At 37.1% G+C, this 24,860-nt stretch overlaps 3 protein-coding genes and 1 long non-coding RNA gene across 7 annotated transcripts; 2 read left to right on the forward strand and 2 right to left on the reverse strand.

Annotated features, from left to right (window-relative positions):
• The first annotated feature begins 1,298 nt into the window (after nucleotides 1-1,298).
• Nucleotides 1,299-5,871, forward strand: LOC126586495 (tonoplast dicarboxylate transporter-like). 2 transcript variants are annotated; one of them, XM_050251350.1, is made up of 6 exons: nucleotides 1,299-1,881; nucleotides 3,787-4,264; nucleotides 4,690-4,754; nucleotides 4,836-4,931; nucleotides 5,042-5,555; nucleotides 5,673-5,871. In XM_050251350.1, exons 1-6 carry the CDS (start codon nucleotides 1,459-1,461, stop codon nucleotides 5,708-5,710), a joined length of 1,614 nt encoding a protein of 537 aa, XP_050107307.1. In that variant the 5' UTR covers nucleotides 1,299-1,458; the 3' UTR covers nucleotides 5,711-5,871. The 2 variants fall into 2 exon arrangements, with proteins under 2 accessions (XP_050107307.1, XP_050107308.1); XM_050251351.1 differs by having other exon boundaries at nucleotides 1,300-1,881; nucleotides 4,711-4,754.
• Nucleotides 4,835-15,417, reverse strand: LOC126586505 (uncharacterized). Its single transcript, XR_007610829.1, has 2 exons — nucleotides 15,296-15,417; nucleotides 4,835-4,995 (listed from the first exon to the last, which is right to left on the reverse strand). It is a non-coding gene; the product is annotated as an uncharacterized LOC126586505 (long non-coding RNA).
• Nucleotides 11,575-16,196, forward strand: LOC126586497 (tonoplast dicarboxylate transporter-like). Of its 3 annotated transcripts, XM_050251354.1 has the most exons (7): nucleotides 12,004-12,151; nucleotides 13,033-13,280; nucleotides 14,081-14,558; nucleotides 14,990-15,054; nucleotides 15,136-15,231; nucleotides 15,342-15,855; nucleotides 15,966-16,196. In XM_050251354.1, exons 2-7 carry the CDS (start codon nucleotides 13,056-13,058, stop codon nucleotides 15,998-16,000), a joined length of 1,413 nt encoding a protein of 470 aa, XP_050107311.1. In that variant the 5' UTR covers nucleotides 12,004-12,151; nucleotides 13,033-13,055; the 3' UTR covers nucleotides 16,001-16,196. The 3 variants fall into 3 exon arrangements, with proteins under 3 accessions (XP_050107309.1, XP_050107310.1, XP_050107311.1); XM_050251352.1 differs by lacking the exon at nucleotides 13,033-13,280 and having other exon boundaries at nucleotides 11,575-12,151; XM_050251353.1 differs by lacking the exon at nucleotides 13,033-13,280 and having other exon boundaries at nucleotides 11,578-12,151; nucleotides 15,011-15,054.
• LOC126586493 (disease resistance RPP13-like protein 4) lies at nucleotides 16,132-24,061 on the reverse strand. The gene is made up of 5 exons (XM_050251347.1): nucleotides 23,936-24,061; nucleotides 23,709-23,770; nucleotides 22,883-22,966; nucleotides 17,525-19,323; nucleotides 16,132-17,235 (listed from the first exon to the last, which is right to left on the reverse strand). The coding sequence occupies exons 4-5, from the start codon at nucleotides 19,317-19,319 to the stop codon at nucleotides 16,409-16,411; spliced, it is 2,622 nt and encodes an 873-aa protein (XP_050107304.1). The 5' UTR covers nucleotides 19,320-19,323; nucleotides 22,883-22,966; nucleotides 23,709-23,770; nucleotides 23,936-24,061; the 3' UTR covers nucleotides 16,132-16,408.
• Nucleotides 24,062-24,860: the final 799 nt, after the last annotated feature.

Below are 24,860 nucleotides of genomic sequence, written 5' to 3' on the forward strand. Positions count from 1 at the left end.
ACTAATAAAAAAATAAGTACGATAATTAATAATAATGTAATCATCAACGATCACATCATATAATTTAAATTGATAATCTCCTTGGCATTATCTTAAAAAATAATCCAATATCACTTGTAAGCTTAATCTTCAGTGATAAAATGTATTTGGGTCTGCCACGTGTACATACACATCATTTCGAGGTCAAGAAAACAATATAAAAATCAAAGTAATTGTGAATAAGCTTCTCTATTCCTCCACTTAACCATTCCACAGTTTCTTCATTGTTTTTTGACATTGACATAGGAAAGAGATCCTCTCCGAATCTTTTTCATCAAGGTTATCAGATTAAGTGATTCAGGTCTTTGAATTTTCATCAAACAGTCAAAAATTATTATAGCTTTTAAGATATCAAAACAAGTAGGCCGTTAAATAAAATTTCAAAGGCCCGAATCACTTGATCCGATGACCTTGATGGAAGAGATCCGGAGATAATCTATTTCCATTGATATATTTCATGCTACGTGGTTTATAGTACAACCATTCAGATGATAGCCTGGCTAGACCTTGCATTATTATCAAGTTCGGATTTGGATCCTCTCCTAAGCTTAGAAGGCTAAGCTTCACGAGCAAATCACACGGGCCGTTGAATTTTGATCTAACTACTACAATTATTATAACTTTTAGAGTGGTTGTCTGTTTGTAGCCGTTGGATCAAAATCCAACGATTCGTATGATTTGCTTAGAATGCTCAGCCTCCTAAGCTCATGAGAGGATCCAAATCCATCAAGTTCAATGGTTGTGGCAATTTGTAGTCCTTTTCTGCAAACGTGGCTCTGTTTCGTGGCCTCTTTTCCCGCACTAAATTTGAATGAGAGGTCATCTATTAGAAAATGTCGCACTTTGCCATGTTCATTTTTTTTTTTTTGGAAACTCACTTTGCCATGTTCTTGGATATAAAATTTGCTAACTCTTATTAGCGAATAAATGATAATTAGTAGCAAAATCCAATTTAATTAGCAATATCAAAATGAAAGCCAAACTTGTTTACAGCTTTAGTGATGAGTCAAGAACTTCTTACACCTAAGTTATATTATTAAAAGCTGGCACGAATGATCTGCAATACTTACGTGTGTATCACATATAAAAAGAAAGGTAAAATTATCTACTATTTTATATGTTTTGAAAAGCGATATTTTAAAACACTTTAATTTATAAAGTTTATTTGTATTAAAGTGTATATCAGTAACATGTACAATTTGATAAGTCTAAATGGCATTACTCTATATATTAAAAAAAAAAAAGACTCAAACTCAAAGACAAAAAGACGGACACACTATACCGGCCAACCAATTAACTCTACTTGTATGCATAACTAGATAGAAAAGCCTTCTTTGTATACAAAACAGAATATAAAAGCACCATTTCCTCGCATTATATAACCAAGTGATTTCCGTAATCCAATCCAACATCAATAACATGGATCATCATCCAATATCCGAAGACCGCAAAACCCTGCTTCTCCCTCTCCACGATCAAATCCAACGGTCGCAGAGCTTCCATTCATCCTTGAAATCCATTCTAACACTCAAGAACTTCTTCGTCCTCTTCGGACCTCTTCTGTGCACCATCATATGCCTCTGTGTGAAGCTAGATGGCCCGGTGGCCAGCCGGAACATGTTGGCGGTGCTGGTATGGGTGTTTGCTTGGTGGCTCACGGAGGCAGTGCCCATGCCAGTTACCTCAATGTCCCCTCTCTTCCTCTTCCCGCTCTTCGGAATTGCCTCTGCAGATGATGTTGCCCACTCTTACATGAACGATGTTATTGCCCTTGTTCTTGGAAGCTCGATTTTGGCTCTCGCCGTTGAGCATTATAACATGCCCAAAAGATTGGCCTTGAATGTGAGTCCCCTTTTCGTTGCAATTTTCTCATATTACCTCATTCATGTGATATATGTTCACACAATATTATTATCGCCAACAAAACAAACATAAATATATTTTCAATAATATTAATATGTGTCACAACTTGAGGTTTGGATGCTTTAGTTTCCTAGGGTGAGAGCTGCATTGTGCCCGAATCCTAGCTCATACTACGTGCTTAGGGTTTTCAAAATAATTTAATTTTTGGATTCAAGCGATATTAGTGAAGGACAATCGAAATTTGGACTTCAGGTACATGAATAATTTATGGTAATGTTAAATAGATCATCTATTTAAACTAAATTTTGGAAACTATATGATGTGGTTGTTGATAATTGAGATAAAATTTTCAATGTGCTGGAAATACGGCTCGGTACACTAAATGTCATAATAAAATTTGTTAGAATTTCTTTTTTCAAGTTTCCAACAAATTGTATTATTACACTTGATTTGATGGGTGGTGCTTGCAGTATACTAAAAAATCTCTCGATGATTGAATTATTACTTAAATATTGATTAACGTATTTATTTTGTAGAATAATATTATACCCACCTCAAATCTTATTTCTCCATCTACCTTATATTTACACCCAGCATAAAAAAAACAAAACACGCATAAACTCTTTTCCCACCCACCGTTACTCCCAAAATAATCTTATATATTTCTTCTTCTAATTTTCCTTGCTTTAAACAAATATACCCAACAACTCCAACTCCAAATATCATAGTAGCCCCCTTCCCAGAACCGTCACTATCAACACACTCAAATCCCCAACCCCTCTCCCCAAAACACATCCAGCGCCCCTCCTCACCCAAAATCCTCGATCGGCCTCAACGGCGCGTTTGTGGAATCGGGAGATGGTTTTCGAGTCCCCATTTGATCGAGTCGGAGGAGGATCGCAGAGGAGATCAATGGACGGGATGGGCTTGCCATTTGAGCACAGCCTCGACGTGTTTGGCAAAGGTCTCAGCCATGGCGAGCGAGACGATCGGTGAGAAAGCCAATGCATAACAGAAAGGGAGAGGAGAAATAGAGGGAGGAGGAAGAAGGAGGAGTGTTTGGGGTTGAAGCAGTGAGGTGGGAAATTAAAATGGGGTGAAGTTGTGGAGGCTGAGGTCGGGGAGGGTGATGGTTATGAGGTTTTTCAAGTTTTATGTTTTTTCATGTTCAAAAAAGCTTTAAGTCCAGCTGTATAATAATAGCATATGTGTTAACTTTTGGGTGGAAGTTATGTATGTGGTAATACTGTATTACCGCCTTTCTTTAATAATTTAGGAAAATGAAGGATCCTTTCCTTGGAGATCCTGAGAATCTCGTGATCACGATCATTCATCGTATATTATGTAATCAGAAATTATTTTAAAATTTTAAATTTTAAAATTAAATATAAAATAGTACTTAATGAAAATTGACCGTACAATGTACGATAAACGGTTGCGATTACAGAATCCCCAAGAAAATGATCCGGCGAGGATCATTTTCCAATAATTTAGAGTAATGCTAGGGTGACTAAATTTTAAAAACTAAATAACATGTAAGTTCATGATTAATTTATTATTTAAGGGTTGATAAACGTGCTCATTTTTATTGATGACACATCATTTAGTTTGCAATTTAATCTTTTTAGCATTACTCAATAATTTATCCTATTTGTGGAGGTGAAGGGGGTTGTGGCAAGATATGATTGATTGGTCTTTTGAGTAAAGTGATTTTATACAAAGACAAATTTGTCAATAAAAGTACTATTTCAAAGTAGGTGAAGAGATAAAACACTCGGATAAGCTTAGTAGTACATATTTTTATCGGTGACACATTTACAAATTGGATAAGTTGATTTCCTTAGTATTACTAGATAACCCTTTTTAGTTTTTTACCGAACACAGATAACCCTGGTGTTCTATGGAGATCCCTTGAATCCGCCATTGTTGCTGCTGGGAATATGTGGGACCGCAGTATTCATCAGCATGTGGATGCACAACTTGGCAACTGCGGTGATGATGATGCCCGTAGCCACCAGCATTCTCCGGCGGTTTCCTACGGGTCCCGACCAGTCCGTGGTTGTGAGCAACTTTTGCAAAGCCGTGATTCTGGGGGTGTTGTACTCCATAACCATAGGAGGGATGAGCACTCTAACGGGGACCGATGTCAATCTCATATTGGTTGGAATGTGGAAGACCTATTTCCCACAAGCAGCTCCGATCAACTTCAGCATTTGGTTCTGTTTCGCCTTCCCTTTGGCATTGTTGATGTTCTTGGCTTTGTGGGGTTTGCTTTGCTGCTTGTATTGCTCAAGGAGTTCAGGCCAGGCTCTCTCTGTTTATTTAGACAAAGCCCATTTGAAGGAGGAGCTCGAATTGCTAGGTAGGATCTCTCAAACCTAGAGCAACTTACATGCAATCAACATCGAATTGTGGTGTATCCTAAATCAATCACGCATTGTCGTGTGTAAAATTTTTAACGACTAAAACTGCTTCTAAATAAATTAGGCAAAAAAAGTTCAAATGTGTCTTTGAGGGAGTAGGACTTTTAATAAAAAATCAACTTGTTTATAATGAAAGTACTGATATTAAAGCGTTAATGAGAAAAAGTGTTTCTTACAAAAGTAATTTTGAAAAAACCATTCGTTTTTATAGCAATTGTTGTGGATACCCCAAATGCCATAATAAAATAGTTAACACATGGTATTGGTCTTTTTTTTTTTTAGCTTCTGGCCCAATGTTCAGTATCCAATCTTAGGCACTAGAGAACACCTTCTGTGTAATTGTATTTCCAAATCAACTTACAAGTGTTGATGCGGCAACCGGCAGGTCCAATGGCTTTTGCTGAGAAGATGGTACTGGCTTTGTTTTCGGTGCGTCCCCAGCTACTCAGTTTCGCATAGTTTTTGAGTATGGATGTGTCCTCCAGTTATTATGACTAGCATTTTCTGCAGACGCTGATTGTTTTGTGGATGACAAGAAGCATAACGGAGGATATTCCGGGCTGGGGAGTCCTCTTCAACGGGCATGCCGGAGATGGAACTGTCAGTGTGAGTATTGACATTTCTTCTTATGTGTTCTAACTTTAAACACGAAATAGCCTTATAAACAGACCTTTCGTTGGATCAAATTTTCAAGTGTGACTTAAAAATGTTTGTAGGTTATGATTGCAACTTTTTTGTTCACAATTCCAAGCAAAAAGCAAAAAGGTGAGAAGTTGATGGACTGGGAAAAATGTGAGAAGCTACCCTGGAATATCATATTGTTACTAGGTGCTGGTTTAGCCATAACTGACGGAGTTCGATCCAGTGGCCTTGCTAATATATTATCTGAAACCCTAGATTTTTTGGAGGCAGTCCCATATGTTGCCATTGCACCTGCTGTGTGTCTCATAAGTAGTTCCATCACTGAGTTGATCATATCAAACAATGCAACAACCACGCTTATTATTCCTCTCCTAATTCAAATTGCCAAACGAATGCATGTGCATCCTCTCCTTCTGATGATTCCGGGTGGCATTGGGGCACAATTTTCTTTCTTGCTTCCTACGGCAACTCCTTCAAATACTGTAGGATTCGCCACTGGCCACATTGAGATCCAAGATATGATCAAGATTGGCTTGCCATTGAAGATTGTTGGGATTGCTGTGTTGTCCCTTTTGATGCCCACTCTTGGTAACATTCCTTTTCTCTTCATTATTTAGCTCACTTCAATTTTGATCAATTTTCATCTTCACTAGTTATACGTGATGTTGTAGTTCATAAGTAACTATTGAGTTTTGGCTATTGCAGGAGCTTTTGTATTTAGGACAAGTGAACCAGTTCGGTGACTTGAAAGTTCAATAATGTTACAATGTCTCACAAAATCTCAAGGCATAACAAAAAGTTGAGCATGTTTCGTTAGAGATAGTCTTATGATCTCATTCATCTGTGAATCTATCTGTGATTGTGAGATAACTATATGAATTCGAAGCACGATTTTAAATTTACATTTCATAAATGATGTCCGTGATGATCAACCTTATAAATATGTGATTATGTACGTCAAATCAAATTAACTTTAAACCAAACAAATAAATAAAGTACAACTAATGCATATAATTTTTTGCTTATTATACAAGATCACACCATTACATCATCTCTAATAAACTAACATTACATCCCAAGAAAAATTAAGTTTTAACAGCACACCACAATATATATCGCACATAAAGTTTAAGGCTAGAGTAAACAAGATAAATCAATGATCAGAGGCTTCCATGGAGATGGTGATTTTCTGGGCTGTTATTGATCGCAATTCATGATCAATTTTGCTTTCTCCGAACTCCTTGCTCTTCAACCTCGCGAGGAAGATTTTTGAACTTTGAACAATGGCTAATCTCCATGTAGCGGAGTGCAGGCATAATTTTCCTCACAAATTCCACATAGCAACGGGGTTTATGCATCATGGGAATGTTTTCATGCTTCATGGTCGTTTCAAATATCTTACTTTATTTTAAACATATCTGATTGGCAGAAAATAACAAAAGTCTTTGAATTTGTAAAAGATTCATCTCTCAAAGCCGGAATTGCATCTCCAATACGTTGTATCACGTTCAACACATAAAAATTAAATTGAATAAATAACATGTAGATCAATTCAATAAAATAATAAATTAAACATAAAAGAATGATTAAAACGTGGTACTCTCCTGATTAAAGATCAAAATCTCTTTAGCGCAGCGTCAAGAGCGTGTTGATAACGTGTTGTAGGCACAATTTGCTGAACAATTATGGAGGCCAAAGAGAGACGGGTGCGGCATAGAGAGAGAAGAGATATATATGTAATTGTGAGGTGCGTTCTATTTTACTCCATTGTGCCTTTATTTATAGTAGGGAATGTTAATTCCTATCCCAATAGGATTACAACTCTAATAGGATAATATTTAGTCTAAGAGATATGGTAGAATCCCATAAGATATCCTAGATATGTTAGGATTTACACAATCACACTACCTACAATAAATCTTCTATACATCAAATACATTTCCTTTGCTCCATTTTATGATGTCCATTTCTTCATTTCTTTGACTCTGTTTGGGCCCAAAATATTAGTTTGGGCCGAGTATAGAATCATTCTCGGCCCGGGAGGCCTTACCACAGGGATATCATGGATCGTGGGCCTCCAAACCTAGGACGGCTAGGTCATAACGCAGGACAAGTCGAGTCCTGGTGCAATAAGGAGCCTCGGCAGGACCAATAAACCGGAGGTGAATTCGGTTCAATAAAGGACTAGGTTCACAATCATAGTGAAAATAGGATTGGCCGAGTTAGTGTTTGATCAGGAGAAGAAGTCCTAGTCCAAGTAGGGTTTTAACTCGACCTTGAGGGTATCCGTTGCTATAAATAGAAGAGGCTGTACATAGTGAAAGATCTGGAATTCAACACACAAAACTGCCCTGCGCAAACCCTCTCAACAACTTTGAGATTTTTTATTTTCTCTTTTCGCTGACACATCTTCTGTTGGCATCAACAGCACTGTGAAAGCAACCGGTGATATCTTAAGTCGGCATAGATAGCTCTGTCACCGTAGAATCAGCCGGTCTCGCAGCATCTTCCGTTGGCATCAACAGCACTACGGCGAGGACGGTTGATTACCTATCCAAGTCTCGGTCGAGAAGGATTTCTGAATCCTTATTGGTCGAGGTCATCTCATCAGCCTTCTCGGCAAAGTGAGGTGTTACAGTTATTACATTCAGCACATTGAAAGCCGAATTCGATTCGTGAACTTCGTAAGAATAGTAGCCTTGTCTTCAGGCTCGAGAATCCAAGAGGCCGAGACGTGTTCCTTTCTTGGCCGCAATCGCAAGACGCAGAAGTCAGCCGCACACCCAACGCAACATCAACAAATTTACTCCTCGGCTGAGCTCTGCCGACGAGTTGGCACGCCCCGCATTCACTGAAGGATGTAGTTAGCTTATAGATTACTTGGCCTGCGCGCCACGTAGGCTTGGTAGTTTTTAGGGTCAACAGACTCCAAGATATCCATGATCAGTTACTCATTCGTTTCCTCATAGCTACCAATGTACTCGCCGGCAATCGTCCTCAAAATACCTATGCATTCCTTTACTTGCATTGGGGCGGGACCAGCTAGAGACCCTAGCATGTGCCAATCGACCTAACGTCTCTAATGATGCCAACCAATCGATGGATGGTCTGATGGTATCACTAAGAAGATGTCAGGAAGGGACATGCTAGGCTCTCTTGTTCGCCTTCGCACGATGCAAGTAAGTTCAAGGAATGCAAAGGTTCGGTGGCGACTACTTTGGTACCTATGAGAAAACGAGGGAGGAGCTGATGATGATAACTTTCATATCGACGAAAAATTCACAAATTCGACGCAACAGGTCAAACTTTGTAAAGTTTTAGCTATGAACAGAATAGTGGGCCTCCAAATTTGTAGTGAAACGGGCCTGATTAAATTCGTATGTTGGGCGTACAAAAGTAAAGACCTATTTTTTTTTTTTAGAATTTTAATGAAAAACTTTCGGTACTGTTCACTTTAACGAAAAACCATATTTTTACACTAAAAAGTCAATCATGATACTATTCACTTTACCCTTTATTTTTTTTTAAACTCAAATTTTTCAAACCATTTTCATTAGTTTCCTTTTTTTTTTTTAACCTAAATAAAATCAGTCTTCTCAGCCAACGCGTGCAACTTGCTTCCATATTCTTACACCTCTACGCTTCTCCTCAATCCAGTCCATCTTCTCCATCCGACTTCGACGAATTACATATAATTTTGTGATTGCGTACCATAAGAATCTTCGGATATTTACGATTTCTGAGTTGAGGCTGCCCATCGGCATCCAATGCAACAGGTGTACAAAATTCATGGTCGAAGGCACCAACTTCAACTCCTGCAAAGATTTCGTCCCTGGCGAGGTACTTGGATTATTTATTCTTCTTTAATCTTGTTCGTCTTTTGGTTTTAGTTTTAACATAATACCTAATATGGATTTCTCTCTCTAGGTTTTGTTTTACTTTTACAAGAATGAAGGAGCTAGGGTTTTCTGTTTATGCATTATGTTTAGGGTTTAAGGTTACCGTTAAAAAATAGAAAATTTAGCATAAGTATCATCTGAACTATTCCGGGAGTGTGCATTTACTATCAAAACAAATTTTTTTTACAAGCTACAACCAATACTTCCTTTTGACTGCTATTTTACTTTTTTATTTGCTAGCACATGATCTCTGGCAATCCAAAGGCTATAAAACCACTTTCACATGATCATAAATATATGTAGTTGACTTAACACCAAAAAGTAAAGACGAATAATTGATCAGCATATAAATGTTTCTCAAATACTGTCTCTCTCAAAGTCTGAAAGAACAGACAACAATAGTCTTTGTCCGACTGATGATAATATGATCATCTGAACATACTAGGGACTGCATACTAGAAAACAGAGAAGGAAGCTTCCCTAGTCACTCTCATTTTCAAGCTTTTTTGTGTTACTCGACCTTTCCCTCGCGGTGAATGAACAGATGAATCGAAAGATATACTCACGCGTGGAGATCATGGCTAGAGGAAATGAAAGTGAGGCTGAAACTTGAATGAAGAGAAATGAAAGAATAAGTTGTTATCGTTGAAAATGAATTTTACATTGATGGGAGGAGGAACTTTGCATAGACTTTTATGGTAGAACCTCAACTTTTTCATGATACTATAACATGTTGTCCCACGTGTGAAGCCCAACGGCCACACGAGTTTCACGTCATCCCGTTTGTGTTTGTCCACGTGTTAGGTTTGAAATTTGCCACACATAAGGGGGCGTGTTGAGAATGAATCTCATATTGATGGGAAAATGGACCTTGCATATGAGCTTATAAGTAAGTTTGTCTATTCATTATTTTGCCAATTAGTTTTATGGTGTAACTCCAACTTTTTTCAGTTATTCCAAAATAAAATCAAATGTACATGGCCTCACAGGAAGGATTGATGCCCTACTCATACACATGTTGACATTTCCTGATCCCGTGTGAGATACTTGGAGAAGAATCATCAAGGCCTTGCCCAATATGTGTTTTATGTCACTTTTACCAACAAAATACGTATCACTAAGAGATATGAGTTTTGATGGTCTTAATTTCAGTCCCACACGTTATCTTTCGAAATTGAGGGCAGCTGGAATAATTGATCACTAGCCACCAACCATTTTTAAGAAAACTAAAGGAAAAGAAGGAAAAAGGCCAAAAGAAGAGGACCATACATATTAATTATACCCTACCTTAGTGATTGTGTTTGATTGAACATTATTGCTCTTAAAATGGCAATTTTATCCTCTCGATCGATAGAAACCACAAAGTTGGATAGCTACAATGTGTGTTCCACGAGGCAATTATGAGTTTTTAATTTTATTTTTTGTGATTATCTCGAAAAACATTAAACTTACTGCAAATTATAATATCATTTAAACTTACTGCAAATTATAATATCATTTAAATCCCTAGATGTAGGATTGCTCCAGCTAAATCGACCTCTAAGTTATGATTATTATTTGAGCAGTAGATTACACCGAACTTTAGAGTCCAACTTCTAGAGGTTGATATGTATTATTTTTACATGTCGTGATCGGATTATACTAATAGAAAAATAAGCACGTTAAATAGTAATAATTCAATCATCATCATGTCATATAATTTAAATTGATAATCTATTTAGCATTATCTTAAAAAATGCTCCAATACTACCTGTAGGAATAGGATCCTCTCTGCATCTTTTTTTGTGAGGATCAGAATGATAAATCAATCGTGTCTATTTATCGTATATCGTTCGTTTATAGTTATTAATAAAAACTGACCGTACAATATGCGATATACAGACATGATTAATTGATTCCTTAATTCCCACAAAAATGATCGGAAAGGATCCTTGTCCCTACCTGTAAGCTTAATCTTCAGTGAAAAAATGAATTTGGGTCTGCCACGTGTACAGACAGATCATTTCGAGGTCAAGAAAACAATATAAAAATCAAACTAATTGTGACCAAGCTTCTCCATCCTTCCACCGAACCATTCCTGAGTGTTCATTGTTTTTTGACATTGACATGTTTCATACTACATGGTTTATAGTACAATCATTCAGATGATAGCCAGGCTGGACCGTGCATTATTATCAAGTTCAATGGTTGTGGCAATTTGTAGTCCCTTTCTGCACACGTGGCTCTGTTTCGTGGCCTCTTTGCCCACACTAAATTTGAATGAGAGGTCATCTATTAGGAAATGTCACACTTTGCCATGTTCTTGGATAAAAATTTTGCTAACTCTTAGCGAATAAATGACAATAAGTAGCAATGTCCAATTTAATTAGCAATATCAAAATGAAAGCCAAACTTGTTTACTACTACTTTAGTGATGAATGAGTCAAAAACTTCTAACACATAAGTTATATTATTCAAAACTCGCACGAATATGATCTATAATACCTACGTGTGACATTATATATAAAAAGAAAGACAAATTTATCTACTATTTTATATGTTTTGAGAAACGATATTTTAAAGCACTTCAATTTATAGAATTTATTTGTATTAGAGTATGTATCAGTAACATGAACAATTTGTAAGTCTAAATGGCATTACTCTAAAAATAAAATAAAATTAAAAAAAAAAAAAAAAACAGACTCAAACTCAAAGACAAAAAGACGGACACACTACACCGGCCAACCAATTAACCTTACTTACTTGTATGCATAACTAGATAGAAAAGCCTTACTTCTTTGTATACAAAACCAAATATAAAAGCACCATTTCCTCGCATTATATAACCAAGTGATTTCCGTAATCCAATCCAACATCAATAGCATGGATAATCATCCAATATCCGAAGACCCCAAAACTCCACTTCTCCCTCTCCACGATCAAATCCAACGGTCGCAGAGCTTCCATTCATCCTTGAAATCAATTCTAACACTCAAGAACTTCTTCGTCCTCCTCGGACCTCTTCTGTGCACCATCATATGCCTCTGTGTGAAGCTAGATGGCCCGGTGGCCAGCCGGAACATGTTGGCGGTGCTGGTGTGGGTGTTTGCTTGGTGGCTCACGGAGGCCGTGCCCATGCCAATTACCTCCATGTCCCCACTCTTTCTCTTCCCTCTCTTCGGAATTGCCTCTGCAGATGATGTTGCCCACTCTTACATGGATGATGTTATTGCCCTTCTTCTTGGAAGCTTTATATTGGCTCTTGCTGTTGAGCATTACAACATCCACAGAAGATTGGCCTTGAATGTGAGTTTCTCTAGCTACTATGTTTCTCTGCTAAGATGGATCACCTTAATGGTTATTTATGCTATGATTGTTATGCTTAATGGTTATTTTAGTACAAGCGTACAGATACATGAGAAAAAGAAAGAAAGGGACCAAATGGCAAACATTTTATTTCTCTCTTCATTCACAATTTCCCTCTGTTATGTTTGCATTCCTTGTTTGGTAGAAAGCTATTGCAGCCATATTATATTACATATAATAATTTTAAATTTGGTTTGTCCGGAAATTCATTGGATTAGATTTGAGAAATCTGTCATTTACTAGTTAGTTCACTAACTAATCCCATAGATATAATAATAAGGAGTTTTAACGAAAAGTCCGTAATACTGTTCATTTTAACGAAAAATCACATTTTTACACTAAAAAGTCAATCATGATACTATTTACTTTACCTATTATTTTGTTTTTATTGTTAAAACTTAAAGTTTTCAAGTGATTTTCATTAATTTTCTTTATATAATATCCTATCAAAATTCTAAATATTGCAAAAAATATATCTGACTATTTTTTCTTCCTAAATTAATGCACTTTTGTCCAAGAATACGGAAATGCAAGAGAGGAGCGTCAATGACGCTTCCCTAATCCATGGTAAATGTAACGTTAGAAAGGAAACGTAAATTTGAATTCTCATACATTTCATTCCAAAATCAACAAGAATCAAATGGATAGTCCTCCCTCCAATGACCCCAAAATCCCACTTCTCCCACTTGATGATCCAAATCCAAACCATAACTCACAAATCAACTTCCCTTCTTCACTGGAATCCATTCTAACATCCAAGAACTTGTCCATCCTCCTGGGTCCTCTTTTGAGCACCGTTATTTGCCTCTGTGTCAACTTAGATGGCACCGTCGCTAGCCGGAATATGTTGGCAGTGCTTGCCTGGGTGTTTGCTTGGTGGCTCACAGAGGCCGTGCCGATGCCAGTTACCTCAATGGCCCCTCTCTTCCTCTTCCCGCTCTTCGGAATTACCTCTGCAGATGATGTTGCCCACTCTTACATGAACGATGTTATTGCCCTTGTTCTTGGAAGCTTTATTTTGGCTCTCGCCGTTGAGCATTATAACATACACAAAAGATTGGCCTTGAATGTGAATCCTCTTTTCATTGTTGTTTTCTCATATTAACCCATTTATGTGATACATCGTTCACAGAATATTATTGACGTCAATAAATCAAACATAAATATATTTTCGACAACATTAATATATGTCACAACTTGAGAATTGAGTGCCTTAGTGTCTGAACCCTACTAGGGTGAGAGCCACATTGTGCTCGAACCTCGCATACTATCCGCTTAGGGTTTTCAAAATAACTTCTTTTTTGGATTCAAGCGATACTAATGAAGAAGAATCGAACTTTGGACGTCAAGTACAAAAATAATTTATGGTAATGCTAAAGAGACAATTTATTTAAGCTAAATTTTGGAAGCTATATGGCGTGATTGTTGATGATTGAGAGAAATTTTTTAATGTGTCGGAAATACGATTCGGTATACCAAATGTTATAATGAAATTGGTTGGATTTTCTTTTTTCAAGTTTCCAACAAAGTGTATTATTACACTTGGTCTGTTGGGCAGTGTTTGCGGCACATAAAAATCTCTCGACGTTTGATTATTACTTAAAGAGTAATGCTATGGAAACTCAATTTGTAAACTAAATTAGCAAATCAAATGAGGCAACACTAATAAAAATGAGTTATTAACGATTAAGTAATAATCAAATCATCAACTCACATGTCATTTAATTTACAAAATTTAGTATACAAATTGAATATCGCTAGCATTATTCTTACTTAAATATTGATTCACGTATTGGTGAAACATTTACAAATTGGACAAGTTGATTTACCTAGTATTACTAGTTAACCCTTTTTTCATCCCGAACACAGATAACCCTGGTGTTCTGCGGAGATCCCTTGAATCCGCCATTGCTGCTGCTGGGAATATGTGGGACCGCAGCATTCATCAGCATGTGGATGCACAACGTGGCAACTGCGGTGATGATGATGCCCGTAGCCACCGGCATTCTCCGGCGGTTTCCGACGGGTCCCGACCAGTCCGTGGTTGCGAGAAACTTTTGCAAAGCCGTGATTCTGGGTATGTTGTACTCCATAACCATAGGAGGGATGAGCACTCTGACGGGGACAGGTGTCAATCTCATCTTGGTTGGAATGTGGAAGAGCTATTTCCCACAAGCAGCTCCGATCACCTTCAGCACCTGGTTCTGTTTCGCCTTCCCTTCGGCATTGTTGATGTTCTTGGCGCTGTGGGCTTTGCTTTGCTGCTTGTATTGCTCAAGGAGTTCAGGCCAGGCTCTCTCTGTTTATTTAGACAAAGCCCATTTGAAGAAGGAGCTCGAATTGCTAGGTAGGAGCCCTCAAACTTAGAGCAACTTACATACAATCAGCATCGAATTGTGGTGTATCCTAAATCAATCACACATTGTCATGTGTGATTTTTTGACAACTAAAATTGCTTCTAACTAAATTAGACAAAAAAAGTTCAAATGTGTTTGTGAGGGAGTAGGACTTTTAATAAAAAATCAGCGTGTTTCTAATGAAAGTACTGATATTAAAACATTGATGAGAAAAAGTGTTTCTTACAAAAACAATTTCGAAAAAATTACTCTTTTTTATGGCAATTGTTGTGAATACCCCAAATGCCATAATAAAATAGGTAACACATGGTATCACCGTATTAGTCATGTTCTTTTCGGCTTTTGGCCCAATGTTCAGTATCCAATCTTAGGCACTAGAGAACACCTTCTGTGTAATTGTATTTCCAAATCAACTTACAAGTGTTGATGCGGCAACCGGCAGGTCCAATGGCTTTTGCTGAGAAGATGGTACTGGCTTTGTTTTCGGTGCGTCCCCAAGTACTCAGTTTCGCATAGTTTTTTAGTATGGATGTGTCCTCCAATTATTATGACTAGCATTTTCTGCAGATGCTGATTGTTTTGTGGATGACAAGAAGCATAACGGAGGATATTCCGGGCTGGGGAGTCCTCTTCAACGGGCGTGCCGGAGATGGAACTGTCAGTGTGAGTATTGACCTTTCTTCTTATGTGTTCTAACTTTAAAGACGAAATAGCCTTACAAACAGACCTTTCCGTTGGATCAAATTTTCAAGTGTGACTTGAAATGTTTGTAGGTTATGGTTGCAACATTTTTGTTCATATTTCCAAGCAAAAAGGAAAAGGGTGAGAAGTTGATGGACTGGGAAAAATGCAAGAAGCTACCCTGGAATATCATATTGTTACTAGGTGCTGGTTTAGCCATAGCTGACGGAGTTCGATCCAGTGGCCTTGCTAATATATTATCTGAAACCCTAGATTTTTTGGAGGCAGTCCCATATGTTGCCATTGCACCTGCTGTGTGTCTCATAAGTAGTTCCATCACTGAGTTGATCACATCAAACAATGCGACAACCACGCTTATTATTCCTCTCCTAATTCAAATTGCCAGAAGTATGCATGTGCATCCTCTCCTTCTGATGATTCCGGGTGGCATTGGAGCACAATTTGCTTTCTTGCTTCCTACGGCAACTCCTTCAAATACCGTAGGATTTGCCACTGGCCACATTGAGATCCAAGATATGATCAAGATTGGCTTGCCATTGAAGATTGTTGGGATTGCTGTGTTGTCCCTTTTGATGCCCACTCTCGGTAACATTCCTTTTCTCTTCATTATTTAGCTCACTTCAATTTTGATCAATTTTCATCTTCATTACATGGTGTTGTGTTCACAAGTAACTATTGTGTTTTGGCTATTGCAGGAGCTTATGTATTTAAGACAAGTGAACCAGTTTAATGACTTGAAAGTTCAGAAATGTTTCGGTGTCTCACAAAATTCTAGGGCATAAAAAAAAGTAGAACATATTTCATTAGCGATAGTCCTATGATCACTTTCATATGCGAATCAGTGACTGTGAGATACCTATATGAATTCAAAACACAACTTTAAATTACATTTTATATATGAACTCCACTATGGTCAACCTTATAAACATGAGTGAATATGTTTGCATATACATTTTTGCTTATTATACAAGATCACATCACCACATCATCTCTAATAAAACATTACATCCCAAGCAAATTTAAGTTTTAAATGCACACCAATATATAACTCGCACACGAAGTTCAAGGCTAGAGTAACCAAGATAAACCAATGATCGGAGGCTTCCATGGAGATGGTGATTTTCTGGGCTCTTATTGATCACTCCATACTGATCAACTTTGCTTTTGTCCAAACTCCTCGCTGGTCAACCGAGCAGGGAAAATTTTTGAACTTGAAACAACTGCTAATCTCCATGTAGCTAAGTGCAGGCAAAATTTTCCTCAAGTTCTCCCAATCTTCCTCAAAGCCCAGAAACTTCAAACACAAACCCTCAACATTTTTCCAAGTGGACTGATCACTGGTCAGTCTCACAATGTCACAATTCTCGACACAGAGATACTGCAATCTAGAAAGCTTGGCAGGATGAAACCAGTTGGGCATTGTTTTGGAATGATAATTCCTTACATACAGCTCCCTGAGATTTGGAGGCATCTGAAGATTGTCTAACTCACTCAAAGTTTTATTTTCTTTACATTCTTCAGCATCAATGGTAAGAACCTTGAGAAACCTGAGGCTTGATAGGATGCCTATTTCATCTTGGGAGATTTCAGCGTCAGCACTTAGGACAATTCGAAGAACTCTTAGCTCCTTTAGTTCTTTGAGCTCACGAAGGGCGCAACCTTGTGTTTTGGCCGGATTCACCACCTTGAATCCGGTGAGTTCTTGTAGAAGACGGAGGCTCCCTAGACCCTTGGGTAGGCAATCAAGGGGACAATCTCCAAGGTCCAAGACAATGAGCCTCTTCAAATATTTGATTGATGGGTGTATTTTGACTAGCTTTTTGCATCCTTTCAACACCAAAAGCTGGAGGTTAAGCAGTTTCTGAATTGAAGATGTGACTTCCCGTATCTGAGTTCCACTCAAGTTTAGACATGCTAAGCGTTTGAGAGAACTGATATAGCTGAAGAGATCCTCAGCGCACGTCACTGTTAAATAAAACATGTGACACGTGAGACGGAATATTTTGTTTTGTTTCGTTTTTTGTTTTTGTTTGTGGAAAATGATTTCTACACGTCTCTTCTTATTATACACACTCGTGTTTATTTTTTCCTTTGATTTATTATATCCAAAGGTCATAAATAAAGTAGGTGTGCATAAAGGAAGAAAAGACGCGTGTGATAATCATTTTTTATGCACAAACATCACATATACAAGTGTACACACTCAATAGATCGAAATTAGAAAGCATGATGAAGAATTTAAAGTGCGTTCTACCTGGAGACGGGCTGCTGCTATCTTCGACAACTTTAGAGTACGACAAGTCCAACACCCTGAGGGACTCCAGGAACCTAAAATTCTTGCCAAAGTTATTAGGAGGGCTTGACATGAGAAAAAATGTCCTCAACTTTGGATTATCTTCTAGTTCCTTCTCGTCATCATCCATGTCTTCGCTGATACGGAACCATCGTGGCTTTTGCTCATTTTGCTCATGTTTCTGCATTAGCTTTCCTTGCTCATTGAAGATGCAAAATGCCTCCTCTCCCGCAATCTTGATAATTACCTCCCGCACCATATCGTGTATCTTGCACTTATAAACTTTCCCATCGTACCATCGCCGATCCACTACTTCCAGCAGGCTTCTGTTCACTAGTTCTGCGAGATATTCAAATCCCAATTCTATAGCTGTTGTTGAGCCCTTTTCCCGGACGATGCCCTCCCCAATCCACCAGTGTATTAACTGTTCCGCATCTATCTCAAAGTCTTCAGGATAAATGGAGAGACACAATAGGCATTGCTTGAGACTGGTATGTGGAAGTTCATCATAGCTTAACTGCAGAGAGTCGATGACAGAGTCAGTTTTTCCTTTTTTTGTGAGTTCATGGAATTTGTCCGAAATGTCTGTCCATTCTGAAGGAGAACCAACCTTCTCAGACAATAAGCTTCCTAAAGTCTTTATTGCCAGAGGAAGGCCACCACATTTCTTCAAGATATGCACTGAGACATCTTTATAATGCTCACTAGGGCATTTTCCATTGCTTTTTCGAAATGCATATTCACTGAATAAATCCCAGCTGTCTTCGTTCTCTAGAGGTTTATGGTGATGAATTTGTGTGTTTCTAAGAACCATTTTTTGGGCAACGTCTTCAATCCTGGTGGTAATAATGATGCAGCTGGATTTACCAACTGATGTTGGTAGCTGGGAGCACAGGTCTTTCAACCAATCTGATTTGTTTTTGTAAGGCCACACATCATCCAGGACAATGAGATAGGATTTACCGTTAAGGACAGTGATGAGTCTGCGCAAAATTTCATCACTATCCAAGGAAGACGTTTCTTCATTAACTTTGTTGAGTAACTTCTTCAGGATCCACTGCTCGCAGAAATTTCCTGAAACACAGACCCACATTGTCTTTTCAAAGTGATCCAAGATTTGAGAATCGTTAAAGAGTTGTTGAGCAAGGGTGGTTTTGCCCAAGCCCCCCATCCCCACAATGCCAATGTAGTTCATTGCTGGTTCCTTTTCGTCGTCGTCAAGTATCCACCCTTTCAACTTTTCTATGTCCTCATCCAATCCATATGTCTTATGTGGGTTTAGTGAACCAACAATTCGCCAGCTGCTGCTGATTTGTTGGCTGATACTACTATCTGGTGCAGCAGCTGATGCACTCAAATAGTTGATCAACACGTCGTGCACGTTCTTCATATCAGAATTAATCTTCGTCAACCTCCTGCCCATCGCATGCGGGAAAACCGGATCCAGAGGCAACAAGCATGAGAAGAACCTCTTTTTCTTCTTTTCTTCCTCACTGATCAGGCAATCCGTCAATGCGTTGTCGGCTTCATAAATGACTTCCCTTAGCTCACTCAAATATTTCTTGACCGTTTCCTGATCAGACGACAGTTTCAGTTTCTTATCTGCGTCGACAACTAAGCATCTCATTTTTCCAAGCCATTTTTCCATCTGCTCAAGCTCATTTTTGAATTTAAAAACGAACCGAGCTTCCTGCACCACAGCACGGACCACTTGTGCTGTTACGGCCTGAACCAGAGCTTCTGCCAGCATCGTCATCGATCTGTTACATTTTTACACATTTCGCTCTTAGTTATATTATATTTATGATACTATTATTTAAGAGAATTAAAAATAGATAAAATCCATATTAGAACATTTTAGCATAATAGAATAAGTCAAAAAATTGCAAGTGGTGAATTGTCATGGTGGTTAAAATCTTTCTTTCTAACACAACGCATATCGGGTTCAAACTATTGTTCTCTCCTTAATGTAATTCATGGTGGCTATACTTGACCCCCAACTAGTTTAGCCAATCACACCTAATATAGGATATGGATTTGCTCATCACCCTCAACTACTAGGTCGTGAGCGTTGCCCCACTTTCTTAGAGTGCACCACGTGATTAACCATGGTTAACTAGCTTAAATTTTATATACATAAAAAAATAGCTTAACAATTAAATTACATTCCTTTGTTTCCAATTATGTCTTGCTTTAGGTAAGTAGATCATCGTTTTATGATTAGAATGATCTGTAAGAGCAAGTTAAAGAGTCATAGGATTCTCTTTAGCAAGGTACTATGTTTGTAATGCTTCATGCACATGTCTTTGAATAAGATTAGATTGATGGCTTATTCAGCTTCTTCCTTGCTATTGTTGGCTTCGCTAGTTTTCTAATTTCTTAATAGTTAAGTGGAACATCACATCTTTTATCCCGTTAAGTTGAGTTTTGCCATTGTTGACTCGAAGTATGCATGCTGGGCTAAGGTGGAAAAAAAATACTTGATAAACGGGTTGGGCTTCTGGCCCAATAAGGAACCCAAGTCTGAAAAGAATTTGGGCCGCGATGCCCAAAGCCTAGACTACGCTGGAGTGCACAGAAGGAGTTAGATGAGGAAATTTAATATTATTAAAAAAAATTAAAATGGTGAAAATTAAAATGATGAAATTTTATTATTTAGAATTTTTGAGTTTTTTTTTTTTGTTTAGTTAACCTAAAAAAAATTTGAATATGAAATTTTTTATTTTTAAATTTTCACTCATAGAAATATGAAAATAACACATATTTATATGGAATTTAAACTTGAGAATCAAAAAAAAAAATTCTATGCATAAATTCTAAATTTCTAGGTCTATGAATCTAAGCGAGAGAATTTGTGCATGTTAATTTATAAATTCTAATTTTTATAAAAACTTAAAGTTTATTTCCCCATTTAAACTTAGTGTAAGGGTATGTTTACTAAAAGAAGTGAAATACGAAAAAAACGGAATTGCACTTTTTTCGAAGCATTCAAGCGTTTATCAACATTTCATAATTAGAAATAAGATGGGGTCACACAAAATCAGGAATTAAATTCCATAGAGGCGGCGGGGTATTTGTATTCTGGGATAAGCCTTCTCTAGAAATCCAACTTTTCTACCCACCACTCCTGTTCCTTCTACCTTTCAGCCGAGTCTACCGATTCCCTTGAACATTCACCAGCTCAATCTCGTCAATCGGCGAGATGGGCCTCAAGCTGCACGGGTTCAGGATGATTTTGTCAAGATGGGTTTCGAAGCTGCAGTTGGTGAAGAATAGGTTGTCGTTGGCGAAGACCGGATTTGGAACTCGTTTGGTGCACAATTGGCATTGAATAGACACTCCGGATCTACTGTTATGGTGGCTGTGGGATATATTACGGTGGCTATGTTGTTGGAGAGAGAGAGATGAGAAGTAGATGGAGAAGAGATGGGGAAGTTGAAAGAATTGGGGGATGGGAAGAAGAGTATCAGGGAGCAAGGATGACGGGGAACAAGATGGAGAAAAGAAAAGAAAAATGAACTTGGGATTAACATTATTTGTTTTGTGATTTAATATTACGGTTTAGTATTATTCTTTTCTATTTGTAAATGAAAAGTTTTAGATTCAATTCTCGTCAAATACGAATTTGAACCATATTATTAATGGTTTATTATGAGATTAAATATTTATTAATTTCCGTTAGTGTAAATAATATCGTTTGTTTAAAATTAAAAATAAATAAAAAATAAAAAATAAAACTATTTGTTTAACGACAGGGAGGAATCAGACTCCGTATGGGAATCATCGGTTGTATGCCAAATTTGTCCTCCCAGTTTTTCTTATAATACTAATCTACCCTTACCAATAAAACCAAACAGCATAAAACGTATCTTTCATTGTTTTTTTTAGTTTTTCAACACCCGATCGTTGAGAACCCTGTCCAATTAACTTTACATCCATTTTATTACTCTTTTCTACAGGGTGTGCACTAAGGTTTATTAATCTGTTTCTCAAAAAACATTAGGATGACAACGGGGCGGGGTCGGGCGCCACCTCCTTCCCAGCCTTAGTTGGTGACTTTTTCCTCCATAACCGCATTCATAACTTCTTTTTTTTTTTTGGACGAAACCGCATTCATAACTATTATCTTCAAACGGGGATACCACATCCCTACCTATGCTAAATTATGGACTAAATCTCATAATGAATTAGCCTATTATTTGATTTATTAGAATTGATAACAGCTATGGAAATATCATTAGATCGATCTATAAGTGTGTGCCCCAAATTAAGATGATACACACACACACACACAAAATGCTATGAAACGGTGTACTGGAGATTTCCATACAAATGAAGACTTGAAAATTTCTATTTTGAAAGTATGCAGAAGTTGTATGTTATGAAATTTCCAGAATATCAATGGGATTATTATGCAAGAATATGCAATTCAATTGTAGTTGTTTGTCAATTAATAAATGAATTAGACAATTTGTTTGGCTGAATGTCTTTTCATTCTTTCAACTTATTGGATTGGGATGTGGGAATAATCAAAACCCCCAAAAATAAAAAGAACGTGAAAGAAAGAAAGAACATAAAAAAATCTCATTTGCATATGGTGTTTGGTTGGTCAAATAGAAGCATGAAAATTTTCTGAAAATTACTTAATGAGCATCATATACAGATAAGATTTCCAAATAGATTAATGTGAATTTTTGTTATATTTGAAAGTTTTAATAAAAACTGACATTTATGAATTTAGGTCTCAAAATTTGTTGGAAAACATGCCTAAGCCCAACGGTAGTTGGTGGGTGACGCGGGAAGGAGCAACCGGCTCGACATCAACGTCGTTACTGACTCAGATGCAGAAAACAGGTGGCTTGAGGGTACCATCACTGCCCAATCCTCGACTGCCGTTGAGGAGGGAGGGGACTATGACGTTAGTCGCATGGGGAGAAGGCGGCTGACGGCGCGGGAAAAACATCGTGAGTGCTGGATTTCCATAATCCGGCGAAATTCAACCGGAATCTCGCGTGTCCGTTCGTTAGGGACAATGTCTCGACCTCACGGTATATTAGGCTCAGCACAAGCGCTGGGCTGATAGTTTGGGCTTTGTCTAATACCCAACTCGAGATTTAGTTATTGCAGAATTCGAGTTTAGGGTTTGTTTATTTGATTTCCAGATTTTTGGTCAGTAACTCCACATAACTCACAAACACCATAATTCAAGAAATTCACGATATGATATATAATTTTATAAATTATTAAATTGTGTTCATGCTTCATAGTGATTGTTTATATAATCAAGGCTTTGAAACATGAATTTGAGTTTAGAATTACCCGGTTGACGTGGCCAAACTTTGAACTTGAAGTGACCTCTCCCCAATCGAGTACAGAGCACTGCTGCCCTTGCTTATGGTGAATCTACAAAGAAAGCCATATATAATTAGAACAAACATAATTGTGAATAAATGATAATCATCACTATAAAAGTTTCATAAAGAAATATAGGGAGATGATCCTTCACAGACTATTTGATTGAGCAAACTCCATATACTACAATAAAATACCCCCTTAGCGAGAAGATAATTCCTCTATAAAAGCAGGAAATGAGTCGCATAAAGGATTTTCATCGAGGTAATCCCTTCGGAGATGGTCTAAGGCGAGGAACTATTGATCGCCATTTTTCGATGAATTATTTCTCACTATATAGTGCAGTATCAAAAGCATGTTTGTCTTACTGATAAATGTGTTGAGAAATAAATTATAAAATAAGAAGGAACATGAAAGAGATACGTGTGTTTTAACCTTAAACTTGTGCCTTTATTCATACTAATTCATAGTGCCCTTTACTTAACCCCAAGAAATACAGTCAAACAGAGAAATAATCTTCTAGATCCTATAGAACTTGTGCCTTTATTTAATATAAAATACTATCCATAACAGACTCAATTTGTTTTCTTAATATTTTGCTCTATTCATCACATATATGATCTGGTTTTGGTGTATCTAGTTTCACAAAAATCAAGTTTTTAAGAACATTTAAAGTATTTTTTGGCGTAAAACATCATCATTTCTTGACGTTCAAAACATATAGATCGAGGGCACAACCAAATCAACTAAGAACTTGACAATAATTAATCTATCATCATTCAGGAGCACATACTCAAATTAACGTATGCGCGCGGATCGATCGAGATGGACTTGACTATCGGAGGACTTCAAATCCTGTTGATCAGATACAAAGAATTAATCCATTTGTGAGATATATATATATATATATATATATATATATGTATAGTATATGAAACCAGAAATTATTAATTGATGGCTTTTACTCTGTAATCTATAGTATAATTCGCTGGGAAAGATGGAGAAGAAAGTGAATGCTACCTTGTTTTGTTTTCTGGTGAAAGCTAGCTAGCTGCGTCATCTGCATCTGACTGTAATCAGTGAGATTTATGCACCAAGACTACATAAAAAAAAAACCTTATAACTTGTACTCTTGGGCTTGATATTTCATTGAAATATATATAGATATATAAGCACACAAGTAGGGGGCGGTGATTATCTTTTGGGACTTTCAGATAGCCCGATTTCATATTTAGGAAAACTAATGAAAAAAACTTGAAAATTTTGAGTTTTAACGATAAGGACAAAATAAAGGGTAAAGTGAATAGTACCATGATTGACTTTTGAGTGTAAAAATGTGATTTTTCGTTAAAGTGAACAGTATCGAGAGTTTTTCGTTCAAGTTCTCTTCGTATTTTGAGGTTTTTTTTTAACAAATAATATTATTTATACTAAAAATGAAGGAATGGACTTAGCAATAATGTGATTCGTATCACTTTTGACGATAATCGAATTTAAGATCTTTCACTTACAAGTAAATATAAATACTATTAGACCGTACTACTAAGTCATAATTTTGAGGTTTTGAAAGTTTAGATTTTTTATTTAGAAAATACAAACATTTTAATCGTTAGAAAATACAAAAATTTATAATCTAAAGATTAAAATATTTGAAATATCAGAGAACACAAGATTTTTTTTTTCTTTTGACGGTCCACAATACTCTATTATTGTTGTCGAACTTTAGTAATCATTGGCTCTTGCGGGTGACGGATGATAGCCATGACGTGTATATAACATGTAATGGATGACAACACGAATTCAATCTTTTTGAACCTTAAGTCAGCACAAACTCTATTATCGTTATCGGCTTTTAATAATTAGACAATTAGATTTCTTATTTAAACCATAGGGTAACCTTCGTTTTTGAGTGCAGACTTAATAAATTGTTATCTTTCAGTCACAA

Source organism: Malus sylvestris, chromosome 10, assembly GCF_916048215.2.
Source record: "Malus sylvestris chromosome 10, drMalSylv7.2, whole genome shotgun sequence".
Taxonomy (NCBI): domain Eukaryota; kingdom Viridiplantae; phylum Streptophyta; class Magnoliopsida; order Rosales; family Rosaceae; genus Malus; species Malus sylvestris.